The sequence below is a fragment of the Drosophila nasuta genome, chromosome X (assembly GCF_023558535.2).
Source record: "Drosophila nasuta strain 15112-1781.00 chromosome X, ASM2355853v1, whole genome shotgun sequence".
In the NCBI taxonomy this organism is placed as follows: domain Eukaryota; kingdom Metazoa; phylum Arthropoda; class Insecta; order Diptera; family Drosophilidae; genus Drosophila; species Drosophila nasuta.
Genome location: NC_083459.1, coordinates 12,972,153 through 12,995,938, shown reverse-complemented (window position 1 = coordinate 12,995,938; position 23,786 = coordinate 12,972,153). Strand labels below are relative to the sequence as shown.

The window sequence follows — 23,786 nt, the reverse complement described above, 5'->3', positions numbered from 1 at the left end:
GTTAGCATTTTGCGGTATATTAAGTTTCTTTCTTATAGCTTTTAGCTTGCATATACGAATTCAAATCCGAGTTGCCATTCGAATGGAAACGAAGTGGAAATTTCTTAGCTGAAGCTAAGAAAATCATATATTTCATTTTTGGTACATACGAAAATAACTGCAGTATTTATAAATCCTAAAAATTGTGGAAGTTTTTTAAAGAACTACGTTTTTTATGACAAAAACGAATAAAATCTGGTATATTTTGTACTATATGGTATATTTTGAATATAGTACTTTGTCGATATACTAAATATAGCCTTTGGTATGTTAGTATTTTCGTGGAATATTAATTTGTTAACACTATAACAATATACTAAATACACTCTTCGGTATGTGTTAGTATTTTTGCGGTATATTAATTTGGTATATATTTCAAGGATTTGCTTTCTTATAACTTTTAACTTTAATTTGAGTTGAGTATCGCATGGAAACCAAGTGAAAATCTAGCAATAAGTGAAGCAAAGACTAAGACTAAAATTAAATATATTATATTATATATAATTTTGTATACAAATTGTGTGTTTTACAAGTTTTACAGCATTTGCCTTCTCTCAGCTTTGAACTCTTATGACCACTTAAATATCGATTTACCATTTTTTAGGCATCGCATCGCATCGTTGCACGATTGTTGCTGAATGCGGTGAATGTTGTATCACTTACAATTCACAATTCACAATTCGCAATTCGCATTTGTGCGACTAATTATCAAATTATATTGCTGGCTGTCATGGTGCATTAGTTAGAGACTCGGACGTGGCGAATGCGGCGCATGCGCAATTCTTGCATTACGCATACGCAACGTTGCAGCTTGCAACATGACTGGCAACTGCTAACTGCGGCTGCTATAATTGCCGCCCACTAGAAAGCACGCCCACACATCGTGCACACACAGTTCCACAATGCGATGACGATGTAAGATAATAATAATGAGTGTTTGTTCCTTGCGGTTCAGTTTGGTTCAGTTCAGTTCGGTTCGATTCAACGTTGTTAACATCAAATTGCAATTAGCCGCACTTTTTTGCTCTTGTTCTTTTTTTGCTCCCTCCATCTGCTTCCTCCTCCTCCTTTTTTTTTTTTTGTCATATACTCTGTTCTTTGTTTATTGTAAATTATTAAATGTTGCTCAGGGGCTAACGATAATTTCGTTACAATTATGCAAATGCAATGCGCGAGAGCGCAACAATTTTATGCTCTTGGTGGGGGTGTGTCTGTTGCAACAGCAGCCTGTTGCATGCCACACACACACAATTGCCTGGCTGCCAAAATTGGCTCACAGCTCAAGGCTAGGCCAATGCACTCGTAATCAGCATTAATCGCAAATTTATGAAACCAAAAGACGCGAGTTGATTTTTCTTGGTTTGTGAGAAGTTTATGCTACTCATTACTCATTTTATTTATAAGCAAATCGATGGACAGTTAATGGGAAATTAATCCACATTTTGTTTCTAAATTTACATCTGCATTATTTACAATTAATATTTGTACACTTTATTTACAATTCACATATTTATTGAGTATGGCAGACTAGACACAAATTACACAAATAATTATTCAAAAATCTCTCTAATAAATACATTTTTTGAAGCAAATAAGATTGTCATTTAATTTAATAAGACTATATGCATCTTTAATGTGAAAAATTTCAGCCTTTGAACTAGCAAACGAATTTGTATTAAAACCTTAAGTTTTATATTTTTGCTAATTTTACTTGAAACAAGGACGAAAGCTACAATAAACTGATTGATATAATCGTTAAAATATACCGAAAAATACTAAAATACACTGAACGGTATAATTGGTATATTTGTATACTACAACATCACAAATTAATATACAGAAAAAATTATAAAATATACCAAACTTTAATTGGTATATTTATATACTATAACATTTCAAATTAATGTGCAGAAAAATACTAAAAATATACAGACATCTATAATTGGTATATTTATATACTATAGCATTCAAAATATACCATAGAAAATAAAATGTATCAGTTTGCCAGCCAAGGCAAATAAGTCTTGACAACTAATTTTTGTTTCTAGTTTCACTTTAAATATGCTGACAACAAATGCGAAAGTATTTACCAATCATTTATACAAAATAATATCTAATTTTTCACACAATTTGCAATACTTGATTACTTTGAAGTCTTTTACAATTCCTTTCTATAATTTGCTTTGGTTTTCTTTTGCAATATTCTTCATTTATTCATTACAAATTTAATAATAATTTCTCATTCTATTTGCCAAATTTGTTTTCCTTAAAGACTTTCCTCTTTCTTTCTATAATGTGCTTATTTTCCTCTGAAATATTATTCACTTGTTCAATTTAAATTAATAATAATAATTTCTCACTCTATTTGCAATATTTGTTTTCCATAAAGACTTTGCTTTTTATAATTTACTTATTTTCCTTTACAATATTCTTCACCTTCACCTCATTAGAAATTTGATAATAATTTCTGACTCTATTTGCAATAATTGATTTCATTAAAGACATTTCTTTTGCTTTCTCTAAGTTATCGAAATTTGCATATTTTCTTCTACAATATTCTTCACCTTCACCTCATTAGAAATTTGATAATAATTTCGGACTCTTTTTACAATATTTGTTTTCCTTAAAGACTTTCCTTTTCATTTCGAGAGTTGATTACTTAATCAACAACATTATTTGGTACTAAGTTTTCCGCTGATGAATGGCATCATCGAAAACAATTGCTGGCAAATTGATGGTGGTTTAATCGAAGTATAATCGCTAGAAAGAGCAATGCAAAAGCTGTCTATCGACTATGAAAAACTCTTCCATGGTCAGATAACTGTTGGCAGTTGCAACCTCTCCTCTCCGCTCTCCGTTCTCCGCTCTCCTCTTTGCTTTCTTTGAGTGGAGTCTCAGAGTCAGGCTGTGTGCATGCACTTAATAACAGCAATTGCTCAACGACGACGACGTTGCTGCCGCCGCCTCCTTTTACCTGCTCGATAAACCCAGCCAGCTCAGCTGCTTATCAACGACAAGCAACAATTAGCACACTGCCAACAACCACAGCAACAACAGCAACAGCAACCACTGCCAGTTGGTCAATGGAAAAATGCGTTATTTCTATTAATATTATTGCTCTTATTATTATTGTTATTATTTTGGATTTTTATGCTGCATTTGTTTTTGACATTTTAGTTGATTTCTGCTAGGCAGGCAATTTGTTTTGTTGTCGTTGTCGATGTTGTTGTTGCTGTTGTTGTTGTCAGACATACATATGTTGCAAGTTGTTGCAGCTGTCAATAGAGGTGGTTGTTGTAGCTGTTGCTGTATTGTTGCCATTGTTGCTGGCGGCTTGTCAAAAAAGTGTTGGCAAGACTTACGAGCTGCCGTTGTTGCCGTTAAGTGTTTGCATATATGCATTTTGACAACGACAACAACAACAACTGTGAACTGCGAGTATCATGTATGGCATGCTGTTTAACACGCTGCTCCTTCCGCCTTCCGCCTTCCCCCTTCTCTCTCTGTCTCTTTCTCTCTCTATGTAAATTTGCACTGGATTCGTATTCGGATTAGGAGATGAGAAGAGAACTCAATCAGCTCGCTCAGCCAGCTAACAAATCAACTTAAGACAACAACCCAAAAACACAAAAAAAAAAAAAGAAGAAGAGGAACACACGCCAACAACCAACTGATGCGGCACAAAACTGTTGCAAATATTTGCATTCAACTCCCAATTTTTTTTTGTTGTTTCTTTGGTACGTTGCTGCTCATCGCTTCAGTTTTCCATTTAGCCAAAGTCATCGAAAGTCATTTGCCAAACAACTAGAGGAGAGCAGCGAAGAGGGCAGGCAAGGGAAGGGAAGTGGTCAATGGTCAGTGACTCTTTCTCTCCCACACACACACACACACACACACACACACACACACACACACACACACACACACACACACACACACACTCACACGTCAGGCATCAGCTTCAGGTTCAGCTTCAGCTTCAGCATCGCGTCGACAGTTCGCAACGACATTTGTTACACTTTGTTTGCCTTGGGGCAACACATCCAGCAAAAAAGGGAAACTAACAACTCTACGCCACGGTGTGCGAGAGGTGGCATGCGGCATGTGGCATGTGGCACTGACCACCGACCACCGACCACTGGCCACTCGACTCTTGCAATCGCATCAAATATCAACCGAGCATACGTTAAATGCCTCAAATTGAGTTAAAGTGCCGCTGCCGTTTGGCATTGAGCATTGAGACTGAATGGCCACAACAGCAGGACGAGACAGGACGAAACAGGACTAACATTGCCACTCCCTGCGTATGTGTGTTTGTGTGTTTGTGTGTGTGCAAAAGGATTACAAAAGCCTGCGGCTGTGCGGCGAGTAAAAACTACAACACACACGCCCACACACACTCCCACACACAGCCGCACAACTATGAGTGGCTATAGCTGAAGCTGCACGAGGGCAGCTAGCAAAGTTCGCAGCTTAAGTTGAGTGACAACGCTTCAATTCATATATACAACCAGTTAATAAAGCTGTAAAAGTGATGTATTATCATTAAATATACTACTTGAATATATATACCACAAAAATACTGAAATATAGCGAACTGTATATTTGACAGGAATATACCACTAAGTACTGAAATTTACCGAGACACATATTGAATATACTAAATTAATATACCACAAAAATACTGAAATTTACCGAGACACATTGAATATACTAAATTAATATACCAAAAAAAAATACTGAAATGTACCGAAGTGTATATTTAAAAGAAATGTACCAAATTAGTAAACCGAAAAAATACTGAATTTTACCGAGACGCATATTATTATTATATATACCAAATTAATATACCACCATAATACTGAAATATACAGAAATGTTCATTTGGCAGAAATATACCTAATAAAATTAGGTAGAAATTAGGTGGAATTTACCGAGGCACTTGTTAAATATACTAAATTAATATATACCACAAAAATACTGAAATATAGTAAACTGTATATTAGACAGAATTATACCAAATGAATATACCGCAAAAATACTGAAATTTGCCGAGACACATATTAAATATACTAAATTAATATACCGCAAAAATACTCAAATATACCGAATTGCATATTTGACAGAAATATACCAAATTAGTATACCACAAAAAATACTGAGTTTTGCCGAGAAGCATATTATCATTAAATATACCAAATTAAAACGCCACAAAAATACTGAAATATACCGATATGTGTATGTGGCAGAAATATACCAAATTAATATAACACAACAAATACGTAAATATACCGAAATGTATATTTGACTGAAAGCTAAAACTGTGCAGTGCTAGTGTTTAATTACACCAAATTAATATACTGAAAAAATACCAAAATATACATTTGGCTAAAATATACCAGATGAATATACAATAATATAGTGAAATATATCGAAATGTAAATCTGAACAACTAATGAAATATACCAAGATGTATATTTAACTGAAAGCTGAAACAGTTCCGTATTATCATTTAAATATACCTAAATGTATATTTGATATATTGTTAAAACAAGTACTGTCAAATAAAGATAATAATAATAATGATAATGATGATGATTTCATTATCTCTTATAGTTTCTCAGATCTCAGATATGGCAGAAGATGCCTTCATCTGTTACACACATTTACCTAGTATTTATAGAATGTTTGAACTAAGCAAAAAAAGAATAAAAAATATATAAATATGTTGGATTCTATAATTTGATTGAACTAAAGTATAACAGTTAAGTTACTAAAACAAAATGAAAGTAAAAGTACAAGTTTAGTATATTTTCTGTGGATTTTAGTTACAAACAATTACTGACTATATAAATGAATATACAAAATATTACTTTTAATTTTGAGAATTTTGAGACTATGAACTATTTTTTGTGTGATATTTATATGCGATGTCATTCCATTAATTGCAATAACTTTAATGGCAACCCATGCGTGTGTGCGCTCATCTAGATTTCAGGCTGGACTGAACTGAACTGAACTGAACTGGACTCGAGGACTGGACGAGGACTGCCAGGAGCAGAGGTTGCCTGTGCATCCTTTTGCTCTGTTATCCTTCGCTCGCTTGCACTTGTGTTTGCATTTTTTTTCTTTTCATATATTTTTTTTTGCATTTATTTTCGTCGGTTTTTGTTCTTGTTGTTGTTGTTGTTTTGTTTCGCATTGACTTTGGAGCTGTGCAACATGTCCTGGCTGGCACTGGCCTCCAGGATGTTGGCTTGTGTTGTTGTGTTGCTGTCATCATTGGCTCGTTCATCGACACTTTGCTTTTTAATCAATTTAACAATTTTTTGCTGCTCTCTTTTTTTGTGTCGGCCTGGCAGTGTCGTAAGCAGTACGACGAGCAAACTGAAACTCGTTATCAGCAACAACAACAACAACAACAACAACAACAACAACAATGACAAGGACAACAACAAGGACATGAGAAGGCACAAGGATATGCAAAAGTAATTGACAGCTGGCCTCAACTTGGACTAGCACTTGGAGTCGTTCTTCATCCAGTGGCTTTAGCTTTTCAATTCCTTGCTTTATTAACTTTTATAAACGTTGACAACTCTCTCTCTCTCCCTCTATCCCTCTCTTAGTCTCCTGCTCTTTCCCTTTCTCTCTGTGTACATTTGCTAATTAGTTTGGCAAAGAGACAACAACAAAGTCGGCACATATGAAGAAGTCTCTCTCATGTCTCATGTCTCGTATACATTTCCATTGAATCTCGTCTAGTTTCAGTTGTCAAATCTTTTTCATTTTTTTTTCCCCCTTTTTTTGGCTCGTTTTTTAGTTGTAATTTCATCGCCCTTGGCATATTTTCTTTTCGATTTTTGTTTTATTTTTTGTTGACTGTCTAAAAAGGAAATGAATTCATCAGTTCTCATTTTTCGTTTCTCGTCGCCTAATGAAGTTGACTTGCCCGCTGCACATAAATAAAGAATAAAGAAAATCCCAAAGGCAAATATCGAATGTCAACTAAAATCTTGATATAATCAACTTGAGATTGCCAAAGAGTTAGGATTGTAGCCAAACTTATAACTACAGTTGAGATGAAGAGCAAAAAGAATTCATTAAAGAATCAATATTTTATACATTGATTATTAGAACAATTAAAAATAATAGTAATACTAAATAGTTGTCTTTATTACTTCAAAGTATTTATTATTTACAAATAACTGATATCAAAACTCAAATGAAAAAGAAGAATTTCGTAAACATTTTCATTTAGTTTTCCAAGAAATTTATAAAAAAATTTCTAGTGACATAGAAACCTCAAATTATTCAATATTACAATTAACAAGAAGATTCGAAATAAATAGAAATATATAATATGCTTTCTTTTCAAAATAAATACTTAAATTTTCCTTGTCCATTTGTTTTGCAAATATGTATTTAATATACACAATTTTTTGTTGAATTCTGTATGATAGAAATTATGTTCCATTTAAAGAAACTTTAAAAGGGAAAATCAAACACAATGTAAATAAAATAATGACATTATATTTGCTTAAATTGAAGAAGCAACTCGTAAAAATGTTGAAGGAAGCAAGAAATTTCAATGGATGTGTAAAAAATGCGTTTTGTGTTGCCAATGAGCAGCAGCAACAGTTGCTGCCATGGGATCGGTCAGCTTTATAAATATATCTATGGGTAAGTGCTTAGAAGTTAGCCAAGAAATGCTTGGCCAAGTGCTGATGCTGATCACTTGAAGGCAATCAGTGTCATTGGCTGTTGTTGTTGTTGTTGTGGTGGCTGCTGTTGTCGCTGCGGTTGTTCTTGCTGGTGTGGACAAAGCGGCAATCGAGCGGACTGCAACTGCATAATAAACGCATTATAATTGAACAATTTACCAGTTTCATAGGCACACACACATAAACATTTATGTATAAATAGAGTTATATAAATAGTTGTGTGTTGGGAGATTGCAGCAACAACAGCAACAGCAACAGCAGCAAGAAATTACATTCAAAATAACTTTATCAGCTTCAAACATCAAAAGGTAGCAGCAACCACTTGACTACAGGTTGCTGTTGCTGCTGCAGTTGTGGTTGCTGTTGCTGTTGTTGTTGGGATTGTTGATGTTGTGGTTGTTGTTGTTGTTGCTACAGCAGCAACGCAGTTAAATATTTTCCGCTTAATTTAACAGGAATTTCAATTGACAGACGTGCGCAAAGCGCTGTCGCTGTTGCTGTTGTTGTTGTTGCTGCCTGGCAACGCATGATTTATGCACTCACACACACACATGCACACACACACATATGCACACTCGGTCAGCACACACGCAGCGAGCAAGCAAACGAAACGAAGCGATCAAGACACGTCCACGTGGCGGGGCGCAGTCAATTTCTATTAGGCGCTGACCTTGTCAACATTGTTGCCAGCAACAAACAGAAAGCAACACTCAAGTGAACGACGCCGACGTTAGCAACATGCTGCGATTGCCGAATGCCGGCAGCGACGCCGACAGCGCTGTCTCGTTTAGTGTTGCGCGTTAAGTTGACAATTTACTGACAAATGTGTAAATTGCATTTGATCGTGTTGTGCTTGTTGTCGACGTCGTCGTTGTTGTTGTTGCGGCTTCGTTAATTTATGCGCTTGGCATTTCGAGAGGCCTACAGCGTCGACTGCGACGGCGACTGCGACGGCGACGACGACCTTGATCAGAGTACTGCAACTGCTTCCGCATTTTACAGTTGCAGTTGCCGTTCGTTCTCGTTCTCGTTCTCTTTCTGAATGTTGTTGTCATTTAATACTCTTCAATTGTTCAATTTGAACTCAATATTGAAAAATGTATATACTAGTTAACACTAAGCACTCACCTTATGGGCTCTGATGGATGGGCCCCCTGAACAAGCTAATGTAACGTCCACCAGGCTCCCGTCCTGTAATAATTGACTAAACACCCCTAACAGGTTGGATTGATGATTGTTCCACCTCAAGCAGTATTGCTCACTGCCCATGTCGGTGACAGCTTACGCTGCTGCAAAGATAATGAAAGAATTACCAAAGTTAGTATGAGGCGAACAAGTTATCGATAAATAAGAAGTTCAAGCGCAAAATTGCAATCGTTATACATATAATAAAAGACTATCGATACTATCGATAGCTAATAAAATTATCGATAATGTGAAATCAATAATTATAAAATGCTATCGATTCCTAATGAATTATCGATAATGCAAATTCAACAATAATATTATATGATAGACTAATGTTGATGTTAATAGAATAATCGTTATATATTTAAAATACTATCGATACCTTATAAAATGATCGATAATGTGAAATCAATAATTATAAAATGCTATCGATACCTACCTATCGATAAAGCAAAATCAACAATAATATAATCATTTATATTTTTAGAATGCATAATATTAACATAATAATGTTAATGGCATTGAATCGATAACTATAGCTATCGAGATCAACAATTATCGATAACTGAAGAAACTACAAATTACAATTTACGAAATTGTAGTTCTTTAATTAATTTAATCATGTTGATGACACTTAAGTGATAACTAATCAATATCGATAGGTATGATGTATTATCGATTATTATCGAAAAAACAATGTTGTCCCATTGTATTTCGCTATTGCATATTATTGTCAGAATTGAATAAATATCATTCAGATAAGTAATCGATATCGATAACAATGGTGCATTATCGATAACTATCGAATCTGGCATTTAAATCCTTGGTAAAATATAAGTAGAAAATGTTATCCAATTAAGTTCCTAAACGACCTACATATATCGATTACAATCAATACATATTAAGAGGATCGATTGATATTTTGATTATAAATTGTGTAACAAACCATTTGGCAGGTCTATCGATAAGTATCACCAGCAACATTGAATACAAAACAACTTGCTTTGCAACGTGGCATGAGAATAATTTCTCAATTTAACGTACCAAGCGTTTTGCTAATTAAAAGCATTGCGTAACAAACTCACAGATACTGTGTACTGGTATGTGTGTGTGTGTGTGTGTGAGTGTGTATCTTCTAGCTACATTTCGTATCTCGTATCTGTAATTAATGGCAAACCGTGCAGTGGCTACAATTGCAACTGCAACTGCAACGGCGACTGCGACGGCAAATCGCAAATCGCAAATTAAAAACGGTCAGGGTTCAAAAATGTCACTGACAAAAACCTCATGACAGCCTCCGACAGGCAGGTGGACCGCCTTGTTGGGCCAGTTATGTTGTGGGCGTGGCAAGCGAGCGACTGCAACCGGCTCTGACTTGCACAAATTTTACGCAAAAAAATGTGCAGCCACAATAAAAAACTTTAGCAAATCGAACGCAGTGAAAACGAAGTGTTTGTTGCCCTTTGCAAGATTTACTGCAGCTATTATTTTCGATAGTTATCGATAGTAATGCGACACTTGAGATCAATTCCTAATTTATTAATTTCGATTTTAATCTATTGATAGTAAGTAATGTCACACTTGAGATCAGTTAAAGTGAACAAATTCATTGATCTCGCTTTTATTTATCGTAATTTTTAATGTTGTATATATCGATAGTTATCGATTGTAACGCAATATTTAAGATCAGTTGGTGTAGCTACTTTTTGCTTATAGAATTCATCTCATTTCTATCTATTGCTCTATATATCGATGGTTACCGGAAGTAATGTGACACTTAAGATCAGTTGCTATCTATTACTATTGTTCATTTGATGGCAATTGAACTAATTCATTCATCTCGCATTTGTTTCCCATATTTCATTTTGAGCGTTTTATCTATCGATAGCTATCGATAGTAAACCAGCAAGTGAACTAATTCATTCATCTCGCATTTGTTTTCCATCATCATTATGAATGTTCTATCTTGATGGCTAGATCTACATTTATTAGTGTGTCTTTGCAGTCTCGTTTGTAATATCATTTTTTTATGCTCCGGTTGTTTGCTGCCAATTTGCATACATATGTATATGTATATGCAATATGCGATTTATGAAAGTTTCGTGCTGATGAAATGACTCGAGTCGAGTGAGTAGAGAATTCGCACAACAAAACACTCGTTAAATCGTTAAAGTTTTGCTATAAATTCGATTTTAATTAATCTGCTGTTTGGTCGTGAGCTAAACGAAAATGATATTCATGCAATCAGCGAGACGTTAAAAATTAGAAAGAGATCAACAACGACAAGAACAATAAACATTTCCGGCATGCGTTGTATTTGCAAGTGTTTGATGGCTGTCTATCTATACTTGTTGTTGTTGTTGTTGCAGTTGCAGTTGCAGCAACAGCAGCAGCAGCAGCAGCGCAAATAATAACGAAGCAATAAACTGTGAATTTATTTCAACAAATAAAACTTTGATTTATTACGCTACGCACACAGCATGCAACGAGATCTATAACTCTGTGTGTGTGTGTGTGTGTGTGTGTGTGTGTGTGTGTGTGTGTGTGTGCCTTTGGGTATAATAGTTAAAACATTAACGGCACACACACACGATAGAAACGAGAGGCAACAAGAAGTGCAGATATTGCCACAGATAACGACACGATACGAATAAAACTATCACTGCAGATCGCCAAAGATCGTTGCAAAGGAAGAGGAAGAGCAGCTGAATAAGGAGTTTTGTGTGTGCAGATCGAGTGAAGATCTAATAAAGATAATCAACAAGACCAAAGATCGAATGGGAGAGAAGAAGAGGAAATATGGAGAGCAGAGGACAACTTGGAAAGTTGTAGAAAACGTTCGGAACGTGAGGAATTGCAGAAAGCAAGAGAGATCGAGAGAGAGAGAGAGAGCACAAAAAGGAGATCGAGGAAGCAAACATTGTAGGTTGCTGCTGCTGCTGCTGGGATCTACGATCTGGGATCTGGCAATCTGCAATCTGAAATCTCGAACGTAGTTTTTTGGGCTGCGAAAAAGTCGTGCGAACTTTTGCCAAACAAGTTAAATATCAATTTGTGTGCGCAAAGCTCGAACAACAATGCGAAATGTTGCTGCTGCCGTTAAGAAGTTATGGCCAAGCTTGGAAGCAGCAGCAGCAGCAGCAGCAACACGCAATGGGCAAAGGTCGCGCCATGGCGCAAATTAAATTTGCATGCAGCAACATCAACTGAGCAACAACAACAACAACAACAACAGCAACAAGTAGAGGGACAGAAGCGAAGACGAACGAAGAGAGCAACAACAGGTCGTCACTTAATTAAGAAAAGTTGCCAGTGTTCATGTTGCTGCTGGCACACAGAGGCCAATGTTGCTGGCGTGCCAGGTTGCAACAGCAACAGCAGAAGTAGCAACAGCTGCCCACGCATGATTTTTGAATTAGCGCGCGTTGTAACAGCAACTAATATAATTGACAGTTGCTGCTGTCGTTCGCTCGCTGATGTTGCTGTTGTGGTTGCTGTTGCCTACGTGTTCTGTTGCAGACATCAAAACCTTGCTGCACTGCATGCTAAGTAGCAACAGCAGCAGCCACTGGCTGTTAGACAGAGAAAGCGAGTGAGTGTGTTGCATGCAATTTGGGTCTGTTAATTGTTGTTGCTGCCTGCCTGCGATTTATGCCGCTTGCATGCTAATTATGAATACCCCCAGCAACATGTTGCTGCTGCTGCTGGTGCTACTGCAGATGATGCTGCTGCTCAGCTGACAACTAAATCAGTCAAAGACGGCGACCGTTAATTGCACAAAACAAAACAAAACAAACCAACAACACTAAACCTATTGAGTTTTCATGCAACTTAATGAGCAACAGGAGCAACCAAACCGACTGCAGCGTAAGACAGGCAGCTCGCTGCGAGCAGCAGCAACAATTGCCGCTGTACCTCCCATTGTGCACAGTTTGGGTCTTGGTCAGGGCCAAAGAAGAAGAAGAAGAAGCAAAAGGGGCTGCTGCTGCATTGCAACTTGTGCCATTTGACGGCACGATTCAAAAACTTTTCAATTAAGTTGCCGTTGCTGCTGTTGTTGCTGTTGCAGTGCCAATGTTGCTGGCGGCTTAAAACCTCATTAATATTGAAATTTGTTTCGTGCGCATGAGTTATTAGCAATTTTCTAATTAAGCGCTACCAAACTCCACCAACTCCAACTTCATCCCGGTTTGGCTGACTCATGCTTGGGCGATCACATGTGAATTTGAATGGCGCCGACGTCGTCGTCGTCGCCGTCGTCGTCGTCGTCGTTGGCTGGACCGCTGCACTTGTCACACCCACAGCACAGCACGAGGCATCCAGAGCGGCTCTTCCCGAGCTGTTGGAGCTCGCTACAAAGGCGCCGACATCGAAGTTGCCGCGCTGATTTATTTATTTATAAGCGTAATTGCCAGCAAACTTATTAGTAGGCTACATAAATTTCCACGTCAAGCGGCGAGGCGTTTCTTACCTACATTTACCATCAGCAACAGCAGCAACGGCAACAACTGTTGCCGCAGTGGGGCGTGGCAGCTGCATATTCCGTTTTACATATATTATATGTACAACGCTGAGACTGCGGCAAATGAACTTGAACTCAACATGATGGCTTCATATTAGCGTAATTAACTCAATCAAGCTTGCAAGTTCAGCGAGCTTTAAGCTGCTTCTTCGCATTACAAACATAACTTGCTGTGGCAACTTTAGAGATGATGATGTTTTCAAATATATATATGTATATACGAGTATTTATATATAGAATATACTATATTAACATAAAGTGAGCTTTCAGCAGCTTTGCTCAGTCTTAAGCACAATTTGTGGCTTGCAAGTTCAGCGAGCTTTAAGCTGCTTCTTCGCATTACAAACATAATTTGCTGTGGCAACTTTAGAGATGATGATGTTTTCAAATATATTGTAGATAAAGTATTATAAAAAGCAATTAAAATGCATTAAGAAGAAATGCTTTATATATAGAATATACTATATTAGCATAAAGTGTGCTTTCAGCAGCTTTGCTCAGCCTTAAGCACAATTTGTTGTGGCAACTTTAGTGTTGAACTTTATTCAAAACGTTTTTCGATGGTTCTGAACATATCCATACATATATGCAATATAGTATATTCGTATTACAGGAGCTTTCAGCAGCTTTGATCAGTTTTAAACATACTCGTACTTTGCTGTAACAACTTTAGTGTTCATATTTATTTTGGAAGTATTTCCTTTTAATGCATTTCAATTGCTTTTTATAATACTTCATCTACTATATATGTATATGTATATCTTAATATGAAGTGAGCTTTAAACAGATTTTGTTTGTTACAAAGCTTATAAAGTAGCCATAAGTGCTCAACATATACAGCTTTTTGAATTTAGTTTATACCTCAATAGATGTAGAAAATGTACTTTACTATAAAGTGAACTTTAAACAGCTTTATCGGTTTTAAGCACAACTGATGTTTGCCTATCATAATCTAATTTATCAAACAAATAACTGCTAAACACTTTTCAATTTCGTTGTAAAGTGTATTTATCATAAAGTTCTGTTATGTGAGCTTTGAGCTTGACATCTATAAGATGAGCTTTCAGCAGCTTGAAAGCTTGCTTTTTACAAATACAGTTTTACAATTGTTTATTGCTTGCAATGTAGCAAATTCGATTGTCGAAAAGTTTGCAAAGGTAGCAGGTGTCATTAGAGGACGTTGAGCATCATTTGTAGCTGCCATCAAGATTAATCCAATGATTAAGTGGCATTTTACAGCAAGTGTCGCTTCGGCAATTTGATGGACTCGACTTGCAACGTTGGCCAGTTTAAACAGCAGCAACAGCAGCGACATCAACAATTGCGGTCAGTTGCAAATCGCCTGATGACGATCTGAGGCAGTTGCTGTTGCTGTTGCAGTTGCAGTTGCAATTGTGTGGTTGCTGTTGCAGTTGGCATAGCGAGAGTGACATTGCCGCAAGTCAGAGGCAAAGTCGACGGCAGCCCACTTGACTGATGATGCCAAGTGGATGCAGCAGCCAAGCACTTGTTGCCAAAGAGGGAGGAGGTGATAGCGAGAGAGAGAGAGAGAGAGAGAGGAGGGAAGAGGAGGTGAGGGAGGGAGGCATGGAGCTGCTCTATTCATATACTGCGTGTGAGGACGCCTACGTGCGAGCTGAAAACGATGGCGGCACATTTTAAATCAAAAAGAAGGGCGCACGATGCAGCAGCAACAGCCACAACAGTAACAACAGCAGCAGCAACAGTTGCTGGCGCGCCTTGTGCAGTTTGCTGCTTTGCCACGTCGATTATTAATTGCAACATGCAGCAGCAGCAGCAGTTGATGCCCGCTATAGAGGCTAGGAGGGGGCGTGCCGGGCATAAGAAACAGTTGCAGTTGCAGTTGCAATTTTTTTCTATTTTTGTTGTTGTTGCTGCTTCGTTTTTGATTTTTGCCGCCGCCGCCGTCGTTGCGATTATCATAATGCTGGCTGCAACTGTTGTTGCTGTTGTTGTCGATGCGCATGATGATTATTTTGATAAGTTGCGCAACATGTTGCTGGCATGTTAATTGTTCTGTTCGGCAACATTGTTGCCAAGGTGTTTGTTGCTCCAAATTGCCGCTTGTCACTGCAGCAGCCACAGCACGGAAGTCATCCAACATAACAGCGATAGCAACAGCTGCCAGCAACCAGCAGCAGCTAGCAGCGGCAGCAACAACTATGATTATAAACGCGTTATTGATTTATTAATGCGTTGTCTCTAGTTGGTGAAAGGATTTCGCTTTGGGTGCTACCCATAAATTTTGTGCTGCCGCAATTTTTAAACTGCATCTTCCTGCCAGCAACCACAGCGCTTTCTATTGTTGCCTGCCACCAACAACTGTTGTTGGTCAGCTGCCACATGGCGTTGCACCCACGCCCACGTCTCAACCCAAATATATAGAAATGAAAAGGGCGCAACATATAAAAATGTAAAATTATTGCCCAAAATGATTAGCTGCGCTTTATGCATGTATGTGTGTGTTTGTGTGTGTGTGTTTGTGTGTGTGTGCCACATTTAGCAGGCAATGTTGTTGCTGCCACCTACAATATGTATGGCTTTGGTGTCGCCTTTGTGGCACGAACATGACTTTTGGCGGCGCATGCGTGTTGCCTGGCAGTTTGTTGCCATTGCTGCTGCTGCTGCTGCTTTGGTTGTTGCTGTTGCTGTTACGCTGATTTAGTGCCCAGTTGCAGCCAGATAAGCTGGAGACAAACAATGAATGCAGTTTGCATTTTTATACACACAATTTGCAGTTATTTGTGGTCAGACGATAAGCAACAGCAACCACTACAGCAGCAACATCAACTACAGCGGCAGCAAGTGCATGTTGCTGGCGTGCAGCAGCAATTTTTATTGACATATTACTGCCAAGCAATCGAAATGCAATTAAATTAGACGCAACAAAACAATAATAATAATGCTAAACTGGAGCAGCCTTGGGCCAAAGACGATTGCTGTTGCTGCTGTTGCTGTTGTTATGGCTGCTGTTAGACGCAAAATTTATATTATTAGCCAATTGTTGTTGCGCGTTGCGCGCCATGATGAAACGGCATAAAGTGGCTGCAAGTTGCTGTTGCTGTTCTCGTTGTTGTTGCTGCTGCTGTTGCTGTTGTTGTTGTTGTTTTTGCGTGCCAAATGCAAAGCATCAAAAGAAACGTTGTCGGTTCTTTTTGTTGTTGCTGTTGTTGCTGCTGTTGTCGCCATGTGCATTGCGCAATGATCATTTTCAATTTTCATATAAACATTATTTTTGTTTTTGGCTTTTCTAGTTGCTATTGCTGTGGTTGTTGTTGTTGCTATTGCTGTTGTTGCCTTCACCTCGTTGAGGCCGCAAATCGTTGCACGTTGCCGTTGCAATTATTTGCTGCCATTGCGCGCATTGCGCAAATCGTCAGAGACAGCAACAGCAGCAACTGCCACTGCAATAGCAACAGCAACAACAACAACAGCAGCAACAACAACAACAACAACAACAACAACTGTGACAGCTACGTGCCAAGACCACCCCAATAGTCATTAAAGTTTAATAAGCTAGGGATCGCTTTTGCTGTTGTAAGTGATTTTGACACCGTTGCAACACGCAGCTGCAATGCTGTTGTAGCAGTTTCTTGTTGTTGTTGTTGTTGGCAACAGTTGCCGCTAAGTGGCGACAATCCTTAGCCGAAAACTCAAATCAAGACATCATAAATGAAAGTCACAAAATAATAAAAGAAAGATGTTATGTGTATGAACAAATAATTATTGCTGTAAAAGTTAATTTTTAAAAATTATTTTTTACCATAACTTATGTACTAAATAAAATGTGTCAAAGAAGATTTTTTACTACTATATCACAAATAAAATACTGCATATATTAAGAGAAATAAATGTTTACATTTCAAGATAAAAAAAGTCAATCAAGTTTCGAGCAATTTTCCGTTGTTGTAAAGTAACTTGTAAAAGCAGAAAAGTATAGACAAAAATATTAAGCCAAAAATGAATATGGTAAAACAAAATACGTATATACCACAAAAATACTAAAATTGATTTGTCAAATCTAATGAAAATCCAATGCAACAAAACTGCTTTAAAGTATATATGTTGTGAGAGCAGAAGAGAATATATGGTAAAAAAAAAATTATGGGCAATAAATAAATGTTGTATATCGGTAGTAAATAAAGTATATGTATGTTCTATATAAAGTATATTTAGTATAAAAATACTTAAAAAGAGTTGTCCGAAAAGAAATTAAAATCAAATGCTATGCAAAATGATATAAAGTATTTGTAAAATCAGAATATTTGTATATTTTTTCATTAAGATTTATTAAATAATTGAACTAGTCAAGCAATAAACTTCCATAACAACCCTTTATATGTGAATTTATTTCGTATAGTATACAAATACATATATAGTATAAAAAATACCAAAATAATTCAAAAGTGTATTTAAAATACTTGCATACTTTATATAAAAATAGTATATAGTACACAAAAATACTAAAATACTTTAAAAATTTACTATACTATGCATGTATTTAGTATAAACATACTATATAAAGTATAAAAATACATATGTATATAGTATGAAAATACTGAAGTATATAGTATAAAAATACTCAAGTACTGAAAAACCTAAAGAACTGTCTTGAAGTACACAAAAATACTAAAATACTTTAAAAAAGCATATATACTACGTATATATTTAAAATAAACATACTATATTTAGTATATACTGCACACAGTATAAACAAATACTAAAATACTTGAAGAACTGTCTTGTAAAAACAAATGATAATTGCATTTTAATTAAATTACAATTAGATAATCATTTTCTATGTAGCTTCAAAGCTGATTTGAATTGAACAATTTTTTGACATTATTTAGCTGCGTTTGTTGTTGGTTGCATGCTGCTGCTGCTGCTGCAGATGTTGCTGCTTGTGTTGCAATCAGAAAAAGATCCATCAAAACTGGACAGCAACTGGGTGCTCCACTTGAGAGCAGCTGGACATCTGGACATCTGGACAGTTGGATAGGCGTTCGTCTAGATCAAGCAAGAGCAAGAGCAACATAAGCGGCAACCGCCAGGAAGCCGTTTAAATGTTGCCACAGAGATGCTGGCGCGCGCTGCATAACTGCAGTTCGTGGCACAAACAATTTCCGGGGGCCGCTGTGGCAAGTTGAGTCGAGCCCCGTGCTTCCCATTCAAGTATTCAAGTGAGTGACTAGCATTTAATCAAGAGCAATCAGTTGCGGCAGCAGCAACAGCAGCAGCAGCAACAAATAATTGCTATCATGTTGCTGTTGTTGCTGTTGCTGTTGCTGGCCACGTGCTCCATTTGCAATTGTTGCTGCCAGCAAAAGTTATCAACATATGAGCGACGATGACAACAGCAATAGTGACAGCAGCAACAACAACAATAATATCCACATTGATATGGCACACGCAATGCACATTTGTCTGGCATCTGCCACACACACAGACACACACACACACAGACACACACACATACAGACACGCACAATATTATTTTGATAAATGGCAGCAACATGTTGCTGCTGCTGATGATGTTGTTGTTGCTGTTGCTGTTGTTGGCGAGCCGCAAAAAAGATTTATGATTATTGCTTTGTAATTTGTGCTTAAAATATATGCCGCCTATGTTGTCGTTGTCGCTGTTGTTGCTGTTGTTGTGGTTGTTGTTGCAGTTGCTGCTGGTTTGACTGCGCATAAAAATCAATTAGCTATCTTCCAACCTCCCCTTCCCCGCCATCAGCATCTTCAGCAACTGTTGAACTGTTGAAAATTTACCTTCAGAAATGTATAAACAATTAATGTTGCTGCCGTTTTCGCCGCTTGCAATTGCAATTGCAGTTACAGTTGCCGATGATGATGGCATGCAGCAGCGCCACCTATCGGCAGTTAAATTGATACCAGCCATAACAGCAGCAACAGCAGCAACTGCAACTGGAGTCGCCTCTGTGTGTTGTTGTCAGGCTGTAAGCAGGCAATTAATGCTAGACGACGACGATGCAGCAGCAACAGCAGCAGCAGCAACAGCAGCAACATGTTGCCACAGCATTGCATGCAGTGCAATTTATTAATGAGATTGCCCAGTTGATTGCGCAACTGCAACAACGGCAGCGCAACAACATTGTTGCTGTCGCACGCACAGCACAGCACAACACGAGCAACAACAACAACAGCAACAACATGTTGCTGTTGCCGTTTGCCAGCGGGTGTTGCACATTTATTGAGCGCTTATTAGCTGTGCGTGCCCGCCGCATACTCCAAATGAGGTGTCAAATGACAATGGACGTTCGGCTGCTGCCTCCTTTGCCCCCTGGTTGCTGCTGTGACTGTTGCTGTTGTCCCCTCTTTGACGCAGCTGGCGCGTATTAAGGTCAAAGAGCGATCGCAATCGCAATCGGATCGTGTCGCCCCAGCTGTCAAACTCAATTCGCCTCCGCAGACAAGCCAACAACAACAACAACAACAGCAACAGTAACAACGACAACAACAACAACAACAGAAAACGGACAACATATAACACATGCAAAGGTCAGCCAGCTGCCTGAATGTGGCCTGGGGCCTGTCTCAGCTCCCCAAAGATTGTTTCACTCTTAAGGCTTAAGGCTCAGCAACAACGATCTCAACGATGTTGTTGTTGTTGTTGTTGTGGTTGTTGCTGGCTGCTGGCTGCTGCTGTTCCCCCGCTTAGCATCATAAAAATGTCAAAGCGTTATTTGCAAGCCTTTTTGCTGCTGTTGTTGTTGCCGCCACCGCCATTGCCAGCAGCAACCGTTGCTGGGCGGCTAATTGGCGTGTCATTGCCTGCAACGTAGGCATAAATCTGTTATTTTATACCCAAGTGTGTGCAACACGGCGCATGAGTAATGTGGCCGCAAACCCGCAGCAGCAAACCGCGACTCACACTCAACAACTCTCCATTGTGCGAAAATCCATTAAACAATGGCCAAAAACTGTCACTGCGCATATCATTTGACTTACTATATAACATATTATTACGGCTTGCAGCTTTAACATACGAGCAGCCAATCGACGCGTCGATCGCCAACCATCGAGACCAAGTACAATTTTGTGAACTTAAACATAAACTTCAAATTGAATTACCGACAACATGCAACAACATGCGCAGAGCGACAGCCAACAAAACAATGCTGCTTACAGTGTAATTGACAAAGTAATCAACAAGGTTGAATCATACAACGCAGGCAAAGTTCTGAAAACAATTCTAAATGATAGTTAATTTGTATACCCAATATACCAAATATAGCATGTGGTATGTTTTTAGTACTTTTTAGTATATTAAATTGGTATATTTTAAGAAAAATACCCATAATTCTATACTTTTATATCGACAAGTTCATACAGAAAAGGAACTTCCATCTATAAGCTCTTAGCTAAAGCTATAAAACAATTAAATTAATAATAAATAAATGTACTATTTACGCCGATTATCATAACTAGAAACAATGCTGCTTACAGTGTAATTGACAAAGTAATCAACAAGGTTGAATCATAGAAATGCAGGCAAAGTACTGAAGAACTTCTGACTGCTAGCTAAGTTTTATAATCAATATACTAAATATAGTATTTGACATTTTTTAAAAAGTATTCTTCAGTATAGTACTTTGGTATATTTTAAAAATAATACCACAGTGTTGTAGTTTTACTCAACTGTATCTTTTTTACTTGTTTCATACTTAAAGTTACTTAATTCTATATTCACTGTTATTAAGAAATATACTAAGAAAAGTCAGCCAAAGTATTTAGGAACATTCATCTATAAGATGATCAATTCAGATTACAGTAATTGACAAAGTAATCAACATGGTTGAATCATACAACGCAGGCAAAGTACTGAAGAACTTCTGGCTGCTAGATAATTTTTCTACCCCAATATACCAAATATAACATGCGGTATGTTTTTAGTATTTTTTCAGTATATATACAACGCAGGCAAAGTACTGACGAACTTCTGGCTGCTAGTTAATTTTTATACCCCAATATACCAAATATAACATGCGGTATGTTTTTAGTATTTTTTCAGTATATATACAATGCTGGCAAAGTACTAAAGAACTTCTGGCTGCTAGCTAATTTGTATACCCCAATATACCAAATATAACATGCGGTATACGTTTAGTATTTTTTCAGTATATTAATTTGGTATATTTTCAGAAAAATACTGCATTGTTTTGAGTTTACTCAACCGTATCCCTCTTACTTGTTTCATATTTAAAGTTGCATAATTTTATATTCAAAATTATCAACAAATTTATTTCGAAAAGCCAGCCAAAGTGTTTAAAAACTTCCATCTATATGCTCTTAGCTAAAGCTAGGAAACCATTAAATAAATAATAAATAAATATAATATTTTCGCTGAATATCATAACTAGAAACAATGTTGCTTACGGTAATTGACAAAGTAATCAACAAGTTGAATAACAAAAAGCAGTCAAAGTATTGAAAAGCTTTCAGCTTTTGGTTAATTTGTATACATGATATACCAAGTACGGTAGTAGTAGTATTTTTTTTAGAATATTAATTTGGTATTTTTTTTAATATATATATATATATATATATATATATATATATATACCACAAATGTTTATAGTTCGTAGTTAAAATGAATATCGAAAAAGAAAAGCACAAAGCCTGGGAAGCAATTATAAAATTGTGTTTTGCTGCTAATTAAATACCAGACTTCAATGCAAACTTAAATGCTAATCAATGTGTACACACACACATGGGAGAGAAAGAGAGAGAGAGAGCAAAAAGGAATTAAACAATTGCTGGATTTGAGTTTTATTTGCGGTATTTTTAAGCGCATTTTCTTGTAACTCTTTTGGAAGGCCTGTAACTGTAACTCTAAATGCCACTTGGCGTTATTTTTTTTTGCTGCAGCATGTTCATTGGGCATTTAGCTTGAGATAATAAAAGCAAATGTAAATCATTTACAACTTAAATCAAGCGAACACAGCACAAAAGCAGCAACCAACGAAAAAAAAAACCTTTCAAAAAAACGTAGAAAAAGACAAAAAAGCAGAAAAAAAAACGTTGCTTGGTGGCAGTTAATTTAATGTCAATTTGCTAAAAATAGCAACGAAAATAAATAAAGTAAGACTATAAAAAAATGCCGTTTGGTGGGATGCTAAAAATACCACAGCGAGAGTGAGAGAGAGAGAGAGAGAAGGGGAAAGAGAGAGAGAGAGCGAGTCGAGTTTGAAATCGTTTGTTAATAGAATAATGCAACTGTGCTGCAGTTGCAGTAATATTTGCAGCACGCTGAATTAACTAACGAGGCTTAAACCGGTCGCAGCAGCAGGTGTGCCAAAGGGCAGGGCACAGGGAGTGGGGAAGAGGGGAGAGGGGAGAGGGGAGGGGCGTATGCCAACTGTGGGGGAGCTTATCAAAATGCAAGCCGAAACTTTCACTCACCCGCTGCAACAGTTGCTGCTGATGTTGCTGCTGCTGATGTTGCTGCTGCCCACACGCTAATTGCGGCAAACAAACGCAATGTGGACCACCAACATGCAGCAGCGTGCAACGTGCAGCGTACAGCGTGCAACATGCCACTCACTTGGCAGCAGCAGCAGCAACAGCAGCAGGAGTGGCCAAAAGCAAAATCAAAGCAAGGCAGAGAGAAGCTGCTGCGAGGCCATAAACAAATAAACACTTGACTTGATTGTGGCCATGGCCACAGCAACTTGCCACAGCAGCAGCAGCAGCAGCAACTGAGCAACTGTGGCATTGTCATTGGAGACGCGACTGCCCAAATCAAATGAAGTGTAATTTATGCAAAATGTGGATCGGGGCCGCGCTCTGTGCCCAGTAGCTGCGGAGGAAGCCCACGCCACATCATTCATGCCACAAGGCGTCACAATTTTTTTTCGTTTTGTGGCAGGAAGGAAGGAAGGGAGAACAGCAGAGCAACAGAGCAACAGGCGCGACCAACCACATAGCAATTATGGGCCACAGCTCAAGTGCAACATGCAGTGTGTGGCAGCATGCCACACGGTGGTGCAGCATACAGTTGTTGCAATAATTTCAACGTCGCCACAAATCTGCCAACATAATTTTGTTATTTCACTGCCACTTTGTTTGACGTGCAAATGTTTGCCTTTTGCAACTAGCAACTTGCAACTGGCAACTTGCAACGCGCTGCTCGCTATCCCGCAACTTGCCACACAGTGGCAGGAGCAGCAACAGCACATCCTGGTTGCACGCTGGCCAGATGATTTTTCAATTTGTGCAGCGGCCTAAGACAATCAGCAACCGCAGCAACAACAACAACAACAGCAGCAACA

The 23,786-nt window shown here is 37.8% G+C and overlaps 1 protein-coding gene across 10 annotated transcripts in view; it reads right to left on the bottom strand.

The window, feature by feature from the left end:
• The window catches only part of LOC132797214 (pneumococcal serine-rich repeat protein), a 202,724-nt gene that overhangs the window by 61,870 nt on the left and 117,068 nt on the right, over positions 1–23,786 (bottom strand). For all 10 annotated transcript variants that reach the window (XM_060808795.1, XM_060808794.1, XM_060808796.1 and 7 more), the window contains one exon: positions 8,889–9,049. In XM_060808795.1, the coding sequence (XP_060664778.1) occupies positions 8,889–9,029 (141 nt within the window). In that variant the 5' untranslated portion in view covers positions 9,030–9,049. The remainder of the gene's footprint in view (positions 1–8,888; positions 9,050–23,786) is intronic.